This window comes from Seriola dumerili, unplaced genomic scaffold, assembly GCF_002260705.1.
Source record: "Seriola dumerili isolate Sdu_G_001 unplaced genomic scaffold, Sdu_1.0 BDQW01000242.1, whole genome shotgun sequence".
Lineage (NCBI taxonomy): Eukaryota > Metazoa > Chordata > Actinopteri > Carangiformes > Carangidae > Seriola > Seriola dumerili.
Genome location: NW_019174497.1, coordinates 6,545,142 through 6,555,636, shown reverse-complemented (window position 1 = coordinate 6,555,636; position 10,495 = coordinate 6,545,142). Strand labels below are relative to the sequence as shown.

Below are 10,495 nucleotides of genomic sequence, written 5' to 3'. Positions count from 1 at the left end.
AGCAGATGACAGGGAGGGGGAGGATGGGAGGGGTGGGGAGCACAGTGGGGCTCATGAAGCTCAGAACTCGATCTTGCAGGCAGGGAAGGACTCGTCCTGCATGACTACGGTGCTGCTGGAGGCCAGAACCATGATGTTCAGGTCCTGCTGCCTCTCGTGGGTCTGTTGGTACCACTCGCGGGTCACCTCTGTGTCGTGGGTCGGGATCAGAGTCACCTGACATGGGGCACAAAGACAAAATGAGAGGGGGAAATAGGAGGGGAGCGCAACAGAAAGTGACTATATGGCTATATGTGATGAAGATAACAGGCAACTCTGCTGCTGAGAGTTAGATGATCTCATGTCTGCACTGTTCATACCTTATAAAGCTGGAGCCAGCAGCTGCTTAGCTTAGCTTAGCTTAGCTTAGCACAAAGACTGAAAACAGATGCTGTGTCTCAAATCGGATACTTCAGTCAGTCCACTCACATGTAGCACACTGTGTACACAGTATACTCACTGGCATAGTGTGGGAATTTCAACAGGGTAGCCAAACACTGCCATTGAGCACTCACCAGAAATGACGATTGCAACATTTTACTGTGATTGTTGCCAAAATTTCCACCTTTCACACGTAACTTTAGGATGAATATTTTACTTTCCTCCACATTTTAAGTTTGGTCATAATGTGCTCGCTTAAGGTTTCCTTGCTTTCTCTTCACAGGCAGGAGTAAAAACTCTCATGATCTTCTGCTGCTTTGGACTGTCCACAAGGTAAAATTATTTTTTGTGTTGTGTGTGTTTTTATTGTTTTTTTAATGCAATTTAATGTCATCTTAATGTTTTATTTTTTATGTATTTTCATGCCTTTGTAAAGCACTTTGAATTGCCTTGTGTCTGAATGGTATTATATAGATAAACTTGAAATGCCTTCTGAGTTTCTCTATTATATGGAGCAGTCATCGACATGATTGTGACATCTGTTTGGTTACAATTTCCCTCCACTGTCTAATTAACAAAGCAGTTTTGCCCTCAGTTACTTGCTGCCAATGAGATGTATCAGTTGTTGTCAGCGTCAGTAAACTCCCGATTGTCTCTAAATTTATTTTATTTCATTTATAAAAATGTAGTGTAACAAAGAGTATGAGCACACCCTCTGCATTAGTCTGTAAACAGTGTGGACATAAACTTGTGGAGAACGTGAGACACACCTGTGTGCAGACAACATGAGAAATGCAGGTAGAGACGACACAGAGGGTAAATAAATACCTGTAAATTGGAGCCCCACTGAGCTTTGCCCTCCAGCAGGGCGTCTAGTACTCCACGACTGGGCTCTCCACTGCCCGGGTCGTTCCCGCTCACCACGTAGTACGCGGCTCGCACTCTCTTGAAGAACTCCTGATCCACGTTCTTGGCACTGCAGTGGTTGGGCACATAGGCCAGGTCGACATAGACGGGTGGTCCAGGAGGGACGGCTGAACTTGTTTTCTGTGCGTTGTTACCTGGAAGTGAACGAGGACATAAAATGGCATTAGAGTGTAATAATACTACTCACAATTTAGTACAACTGTGCTGCTGTAGCAAAGAACCTTTGTAACTTTCTCCTCAACTGAGCAAATTAAATTCTATTCACTCATTTATTTATTCAGGTCAATTATTCTGAAAACAAATGTACAATAATATTTTATTGGACGTTTATAGAATTACAGTTACAATTGCAGTTCCAGTTGCAGATCCACCGTTCTAATGCGCCTCTGCTTCTTATGCTGTTAAATGTACAGTATATCACTGGACATCCTGACTGTACAATTTTTAATGCACACAATCTTTTGCATGTCTTTTGACAGCTGCACATTGACAGCCAAAGTTCAGAATAAGCTGTTCAAATGATTGCATCAACTCATTAATAATCATATATAAACAAAGAGATTTTGATTATCCAGAGAGAAATGCAGTTCTCAGTCAAACAGTTTCTGGGGAAAAAAAACTTTATCAACCAAACAGCACATGAACAACTTTCCTAAATATTCTCCTCTTACTTGAATAAAATACTTCCTGTTATAATGTAATTTTAAAGGCTTAATCATAGTCGAGTCAATTTGATGATATCATAAAACTGTTTTTTAATTAGCCTTTTAATTTTTTCATGGCTAATGGCTTAAATTCTCTTGGATCTATGGATTTTAATATCTACTTCTGACAAAGATCCAATATCAAGTATTTTATTGGCATTTCAGATATGGTCCAATTTAAACCCCCTATCACGCCTGGTCTTTCGATGATGGAGAGATATCATCTCAATGTTTTTTTCTTTTTTAGAGAGAGAGAATTTTTGTAATTCTGGTGGTGAAGGTTACTGTACTTAACCTGGGAAATGCCAGAATAAAAGGGGTACAGGTGCAGTCAGCTTTACTTTGGCTGTGTTGTGTGCAGCACTCAGCCCAGGAATTATTTTTGAAAGTAAGTTAGTGTTATGTTGTGTCCGCAGGATGTTACCCACCTGAACTGCTCTTGACACCATTGACCAAGCCTTTCCCTGGATTGAGGATCTCACTCCTGGAGCCTTGAGTCTCAGACATCTTGATCAGCCTGGAGCTTCTGTCCGTGTCCTTCCTCCTGAGGGAGGCAGATCGTGGTGAGGCGGAGTCCTTAGTCTGCTTCACTGGAGTCGAGGACCTCTTCCTGACTTCTCCCTTACGAGCAGGGGAGGACGACTTGGGTTTGCCCTTTCTGAGGCCCTTGGTGGTCTTGTGCTCCTTCTTGAGAAGTTTCTCTGTGCTGCTGTGGTCATTGAGAAGAGCCTCTGGATCCACCATGCACACATCTGGGTGGGGAGGATGAGGATGAGGGTCCTTCATCGGGGTGGGGAGGGGATCATGAGTCCTCTGTGCTGATCTAGGTGATGGAGGATGGTGGGCACCTCCAGCTCCAAATGCAGATTTGTCCACTGGCAGATGTTCAGCGTCTTCATCTGAGTCCAGATTTCCTTCAGCTGTTATGGACGGACACTCCTCGGTTTCTGGGGGGACGTCAGAGTCCGACTGTGACGGCAACGACTCGCTCACTGATGTCGGAGGCGTTTCCTCTCCAGCTAACGTCACAGCCAAACCAGATGACATGGCCCCTGGCAGCTGGTGTGGCCCCTGCCCAGCATCTCCATGGTAACTCTGAGCATGGTGGTGCCTCTGCTTGTGCGACCTCCTTTTCACAGAGTGCTGTTCCTGATCATCCTCATCTCCGTCCTGGAAGTGGTCACTGCGGCCGTCGTCTTCGCCCTCGTCACTTGAGAGCTGATGAGGACTGGGGTTGATGAAAGACGGAGAAAGTTCTCCTTTGCGATGTTTATATTCGCAGGAGGAGTAACCTGGAGGCGAGGCAGAGGAGGAGGTGGCACCGGTGTTCAAGTCAGAGGGACGATCAGCCTTCATGTCTCCTTTACTCGATGTTTCTGTGTGATAGGTGTCCGTAGAAGAGGACACAGATGTACCGTGGACACTGGTCATCCATTCCATCGCTTCCATTGCCTCCTCTTCCTCATCATCATCATCATCATCACCATAACCCGGAGGAGGGGCACTTGGGCAATCATCAGGCCTCTGCAGTAGCTCCCAATCGGATATACTGCTCTTCCTTCTACTTTCTAATCTCTCTGGTGGCTTATCCAACAGGCTTTTCTCCTCGGCTCGTTCCGCCTCTCTTCCCTTCCCATCTTCTGCTTTTTCACACGTCTTTGGACCAGTTGTAGCTTTCTTCTTGTCTGTGCTGTCTTTACACGTCTTTTCTTCTAGTTTCTTTACCTCTGTTTTCTGCTTGACTTCAGCGTCTTTTTTAGCAATCTCTGTCTTTTCATCTTTTTCACTTGTTTCTTTTTCTGCCACCTTTCCATCTTCCTTCAAAGGTGCGATAGCTCCACTCGTCTTTTCTTCTTTTGCCTCTGAGGTTTTCTTCCCCTTCTTCTCTTTATCCTCTTCTGTTTTGGACAAGTCTGTTATGGCACATGAGGTTTTGCTAGCTCCACTGTCACTCAGTGGAGTAAATGAGGCTGTCTGTTGAGTTGTTTGTGACACCTCATCAGGTTTAGACACAACAGTGGTCGAGGTGATGGTGACAGTCTTTGTCTCTGTGGCATGTGTGGAACTGTCTACCACATACGACTCAGTTATTGATGAAAAAGTCTCTTTTTGCTCAGTCACTTTGATTTTTTGACATTCAATACGACATGGTAGGGTGCTGTCCTCCAGTTCAAGTGTATCAGGCTCCTCGTCTTCTGCTGACCCTTGGGACTCCCTGTCAGAGGAGTCAGCCCTTTGGAGAGGAGAGACATCAAAGTGAGCCTCTGATGTGGATAAACTCTCTGGTACCTTTAGGGGTTCAGTTTGTTGTAGAGATGGTGCTGTGGTGGATGTTGTAATCTTTGTTTCTAGCATATAAAAACTATCAATGCTCGACTTTGTGTCCGTTTCGGGCTTTGCAGAGCCACTTTGATCCTCAGTCTGTTTGGCAGTGGGAGGCAGGACTGGAGATGATGGTTTGGTCTCCTCAAACTGACTGAGTAAAGACACTTTTGTTGCAGGTTTCGTTGTCACCTCCATGTACTCATCTCTCTGAAATCCTCCAAAGCAGGAGCTTGTAGACGCTTTCGGGAAGGATGACTCCTCTTTGACTAGAGGTATGTCAGAGCTTGATAATGTTGCGAAGGTTTCAACTTTGTCTCCAAAGTGTTGGCTCAAAGGGGCAGAAGTTGAGGCTGAGGATGAGTAACTATACGATGTGGAGGAGTATGTTGACGTAGAGTATGTTAAGGTGGTGTATGTGCAAGATGATGAAGAAGATTCCTTGTGTTTTGCAGTGATATCTGAGGTCTGCCTCTGGTCTACACTTTCCTCTTGGATGTCTCTTTGGCTGTGATATTTATCATCACTTAGCTTGGATAGCTGGGAGGCATCTGAGAGTACGGGTGTTTCTTTCTTATCCTCCTTCAGTTCTACTTTACTTTCCTCACTGTAAAGATATTCAGAGCAATCTCCAGACCTGCTCTGTCCGATATCAGCGTAGCTGCCTGCTAGCAGAGGTGAGGGACTAGATGTAGGCTTGGGCTCTGAATGATCAGGTGGCAAAGAGCTGCCTGTCAAGCTGCTTGTTGATGTTGGTTGATAAGTTTCCTCTGTCAAAACGCTTGGAGATCGAGACCCTTTGTCTTCATCTCCTTCTTTTGGCTGTAGTACCTCAGAGGAGGTTGTGTCCTCTGCCGATGACAACCTTCTCTTTGTGGTTGGTTCGGGGGACAAATGCTTTTCGTCTGTATCTTCTGTTTTCTTCGTGTCAGGAAGTTTTGGGACATCTGCTGTAGCAACAAAGATTTTGTCCATTTTGTGAGCACTTAAGTCTGGAGATGGAGTTGTTTTGCCTACATCTTCACTTTTTGTCTCAGGAGGTTTGGCTGTAGCCGTTTCACCAGTCGTATCCTCTTCTTTGAGTGGTTTCGCGTCAGGAGATGGAGGTTGTTTACTTACGTCCTGCTTGTCTGCATCTGTGACTTTAGATGCTGAGGCATCATCAGGTGTTGGTTTACAGACCGTTTCCTCTTTAAGGAAACTTGATTCAGACAACTGAGTTTTCTTATTTGAGTCCTCTACCTCTGCCAAGTCAGCACTATCATCAGGACTACGTCGGCACATTTCTTTTTCAGACTGCTCTCTTGCACCCTTTTCCATGTCTACATCGCTCAGCTCCTCCTCTTCTTCTTCCTCCTCATCCTCATCTTCGTCTTCATCATCATCATCAACATTGAAATCTTCCCCTTCTACAAGTAACCTCTTATCTATCAGGCTCTCTTTTCCTTCAGGAAAGTCTAACATGGATTTACAAGTGGCAGAGCTGCTAATTTGACTGTTATCAGAGGCAAGAACGTTGTCGTCTATTTCATGCCCTACAAATGTGGTGGCAGGGACGGTCCTTGAGTCAGCTGATGTTTCGTCTCTCTCTACAGGTGATGCTTGTTGAGGTAAAATGTCTTTTTCTGCAGGTGAGTGCCGACCCGAGGGGGAACCCTCATGGTCAGAGGACTCCATTTTGTCTTTCAGCGACTCAGCAGATTTTTCCCTCTCTTTTACCGACGTTTTCTTCTCTGTGAATTCTCCAAAAGCTGCAGGAGCGGCTGACGCTTGTTTGCCAAGATCTGATAGGCTCCATGAGGGAGAGGGTGTTTCTTGTCTTAATGATGCACCTGCTGATTGAACGGCAGAGCCAGTAGAAACTTTATCACTTTCTCCGGTTGCCCCTGGTTGAACAGCTGCCACAGCACCTTCCTTCATGTCTTCTTTCTCTTTCTCCGATTTCTCAGGTTTGTCCTCTTTAGGAGTGAAAGAATACGACTCAGCAGCTTGGGACATTTTGTTGTCTTGCATGTCTACAGGTGAAAAGCTCTTGTCAACATAAGGTGTAACTGGTCTTTCTTCTCTCTCACTCTCCTCCTCTTGGCCTTTCTCTCTGTCTTCATATTTAGGAGAGGCACTTCGACTGTGGTGGCTGCTTCTTTCGCTCTCTGTGAGGGACACCGGGCTGTAGTCAACTCTGCTGAAGGATAAAGGCTCTTCTTTGTATTGATCGTCAAGGAGGAACATGGCTCCTCCAGCTTCGGACTGGCTGGTTCTTCTGTTATCATCAATACCGATATCAGAGGTGTGATCAAAACCTAAGGAAACCTCACTCTCTTCTCTAGAGTCCGAGTCATGATCTTTTGGGATGGGCTTTTCATACGGATCATACTTGGACGCACCAAATGTTTGTTTTTCGTCTTGTAGGCTTCCACTGATTGTCTCCTTCTCTGAGGTCATTATTTCACTGTCCATTTTTGGAGCATCTGATTTTACAGCATCAGTGTGTCCAGCGTCCTCTGAATCTTTGTCCAATGTAAAATACGAGCAAGGCCGTGAAAATCCTGGAGAAGCCACCTCTCGTTCTCCTTCCATCTCCCTCTCCGCTTCCTTACCTGGTTTCTCTTCTGGCTTTGTCTTTTCTGTGGCGATAACTCCTGGGCTTGTCTGAGACGGTATCTTCTTCTCTTGTTGTGGTGGTCCCTCCACACTGGACTGGCTCTCAGTGCTCGAAAGTGTACAGCTCCTGGCTTGACTTTCTGTGCTTGATAATGTTGACAAAGCAGGTTTTTTCTCAGTTGAGTCCAACACCGATTCTGCTTTAGAACTCAGGACATCAGAAGCTGGTTCTTGTTTTGGAATAGAGGTCGTCTCCTCTTTTGATGTGACAATGTCAACGGACGGCTCTGGCTTGGCAAGAGGTGCAGGTGTGGCATCTGTTTTCACAACATCTTTGTCTGCCTGAGGTGAAATTCTGGACTCTTCTTTGCCGGACTCTTTGAAGTCTTCATCAATAGAGGGCTCCTGCATTGTAAGTGTAGGAATGATCATTGAGGTCTGTTCCGATATTGGTGGTTTAGTTTGTTCACTTCTCTGTGCAGTTTCGGATAAAGGCAGACCTGCAGAGATGTCATGGTCTGATTTTCTCGGCTCCACCGACAAAGGTCTGGAGCCTGCTCCTCCCATACAGATGTCCTCCTCCTCGTCATCTTCTCTGTCTTCATCTGAGGACTGAACCACAAATGCAGGCTTGAAATCTGACTTGGGGGCCACTGCTTCTCCTGATATTGTCTGTGCAAGTTGTTTAATGGTTTTGTCCTGGTCTTTCTCCTGTAACTCCTCTCTCTCCCATTTCTCCTCTTTGGTGTGGTCTGCATCAGAGGAGTCAGACTTTTCCTTCTCTGTGATCTCATCTCCCTTTTTCTCAGAGACATCCTTTTCTTTAATTATCTTTTCATCTTCTGCTGGTTTGGTCTTTTCATCTTTGATGTCTTCAGTCTCATAGCTGTATTCTTTTTCTTGTTCTTTCTCCATTTTCTGTTCTTTGCTCAGTTCAGCAACATGTGCATCATCTTTTTCTTTCTCCATCTTCTCTTCTTGACTAATAATGACCTTTGCTTCTTTATCTTGTTCTTTTTTCTCCTCCTGGGTGTCATGGGGAGACACAGAAATGTCATCTTTTGCTGGTTTCAGGTCGTCACTCGATGGTGTTACAGAAGAGTCTTGCTGCGTTTCAAATGATGCAGCATCAAAAGTGTCCTTTTCTGTTTGAGCTCCAGGAAGTTTATCAGAAGTTTCTTCATATATATGCTTATCGCTATCACAGATATCATCCATTTTAGTCTTCTCTTCTTCAAAGGACTGAGCCATTGGAAGATCTTCCTCTTTTTTATCATCCGTCTTGGGTTCAAACTCAAAAGGGAAATCATGTTTCTCTTTTTCCTCATCTTTGGTGCTAAATGTTAGAGTGTCCATCTCCTTCTCTGTCTCCCGTTTGATAGATTCAGCGTCACAACTGTCCTGTTTGATGGCATCTTTCATTTCCTCCTCGGTGGTTTCAACTTTAGATGGCTCTTTCTCTTTCACATCTTTAGGTTGCTCAACAGTGACATCTGTTTCTTTCTCTTTCTTCTTGTCATCCTTTTCAGTTTCTTTATCCTTAAGTTCCTCCACAATGGATTTGTGGTCAGAGATGTCACCCTTCTGCTCTTCGACCTTCTCTGTTTTTATTTGTTTGTCAGAAATGTCAGTTTTTTTTACCTCTTTGTCATCTTTGACAGAAGTATCAACAATGTCCTTTTCCTTAACGGACACAAGATCAGAGGTATCACTCTTTTCTTTTTCCATTTCCTCTTCTTTAACCTTGGACTCTGTATCATGAGTTTCCTCTTTTGGTGTTTCTTTTGCCTCCTTGATGAGTTTTGCTTCAGATGTAACTTCTTTCAACTCTGTCTTCTTCTCCTCATCTGTGAGGGGTTTTAGACCAGCAATGTCTTTGCTTTCCTCCTTTACAGGTTTGACATCAGAAGTTTCTTCCTTAATTGCGTCTGTATCTTTTTCCTCCTTTACAGGTTTGACATCAGAAGTTTCTTCCTTAATTGTTACTGTATCTTTTTCCTCCTTTACAGGTTTGATATCAGACACTTCTTCCTTAATTGTTACTGTATCTTTTTCCTCCTTTACAGGCTTGATATCAGAAGTTTCCTCCTTAATTGTCACTGTATCTTTTTCCTCCTTTACAGGTTTGATATCAGACACTTCTTCCTTAATTGTTACTGTATCTTTTTCTTCCTTTAGAGGTTTGATATCAGAAGTTTCTTCCTTAATTGTTACTGTATCTTTTTCCTCCTTTACAGGCTTGATATCAGACACTTCTTCCTTAATTGTGTCAGTATCTTTTTCCTCCTTTACAGGCTTGATATCAGACACTTCTTCCTTAATTGTGTCAGTATCTTTTTCCTCCTTTACAGGCTTGATATCAGACACTTCTTCCTTAATTGTGTCAGTATCTTTTTCCTCCTTTACAAGTTTGATATCAGACACTTCTTCCTTAATTGTGTCAGTATCTTTTTCCACCTTTACAGGTGTGATATCAGCACTGTGATCTTGAATTGTTACTGTATCTTTTTCCTCCTTTACAGGTTTGATATCAGATGTTTCTTCCTTAATTGTTACTGTATCTTTTTCCTCCTTGACAGGTTCAATATCAGAAGTTTCTTCCTTAATTGTTACTGTATCTTTTTCCTCCTTTACAGGTTTGATATCAGACACTTCTTCCTGAATTGTTACTGTATCTTTTTCCTCCTTTACAGGTTTGATATCAGACACTTCTTCCTGAATTGTTACTGTATCTTTTTCCTCCTTTACAGGTTTGATATCAGACACTTCTTCCTGAATTGTTACTGTATCTTTTTCCTCCTTTACAGGTTTGATATCAGACACTTCTTCCTGAATTGTTACTGTATCTTTTTCCTCCTTTACAGGTTTGATATCAGACACTTCCTCCTTAATTGTGTCTGTATCTTTTTCCACCTTTACAGGTTTGATATCAGAAGTTTCTTCCTTAATTGTGTCTGTATCTTTTTCCTCCTTTACAGGTTTGATATCAGAAGTTTCCTCCTTAATTGTCACTGTATCCTTTTCCTCCTTTACAGGTTTGATATCAGACACTTCTTCCTTAATTGCGTCTGTATCTTTTTCCTCTTTTACAGGTTTGATATCAGAAGTTTCTTCCTGAATTGTTACTGTATCTTTTTCCTCCTTTACGGGTTTGATATCAGAAGTTTCTTCCTTAATTGCGTCTGTATCTTTTTCCTCCTTTACAGGTTAGATATCAGACACTTCTTCCTTAATTGCGTCTGGATCTTTTTCCTCTTTTACAGGTTTGATATCAGAAGTTTCCTCCTTAATTGTCACTGTATCCTTTTCCTCCTTTACAGGTTAGATATCAGACACTTCTTCCTTAATTGCGTCTGTATCTTTTTCCTCCATTACAGGTTCGATATCAGATGTTTCTTCCTGAATTGTTACTGTATCTTTTTCCTCCATTACAGGTTCGATATCAGATGTTTCTTCCTGAATTGTTACTGTATCTTTTTCCTCCTTTACAGGTTTGATATCAGACACTTCTTCCTGAATTG

At 43.2% G+C, this 10,495-nt stretch overlaps 1 protein-coding gene across 1 annotated transcript in view; it reads right to left on the bottom strand.

Moving 5' to 3' along the window:
- Positions 1-10,495, bottom strand: part of LOC111229785 (microtubule-associated protein 1B-like) — a 75,285-nt gene continuing 64,790 nt past the window's right edge. The window contains exons 8-13 of the mRNA XM_022756255.1: positions 8,616-10,172; positions 6,494-8,513; positions 6,245-6,388; positions 2,480-5,524; positions 1,249-1,481; positions 1-216 (exon numbers count right to left, since the gene is read on the bottom strand). Coding sequence (XP_022611976.1) covers positions 61-216; positions 1,249-1,481; positions 2,480-5,524; positions 6,245-6,388; positions 6,494-8,513; positions 8,616-10,172 — 7,155 coding nt within the window. The 3' untranslated portion in view covers positions 1-60. The remainder of the gene's footprint in view (positions 217-1,248; positions 1,482-2,479; positions 5,525-6,244; positions 6,389-6,493; positions 8,514-8,615; positions 10,173-10,495) is intronic.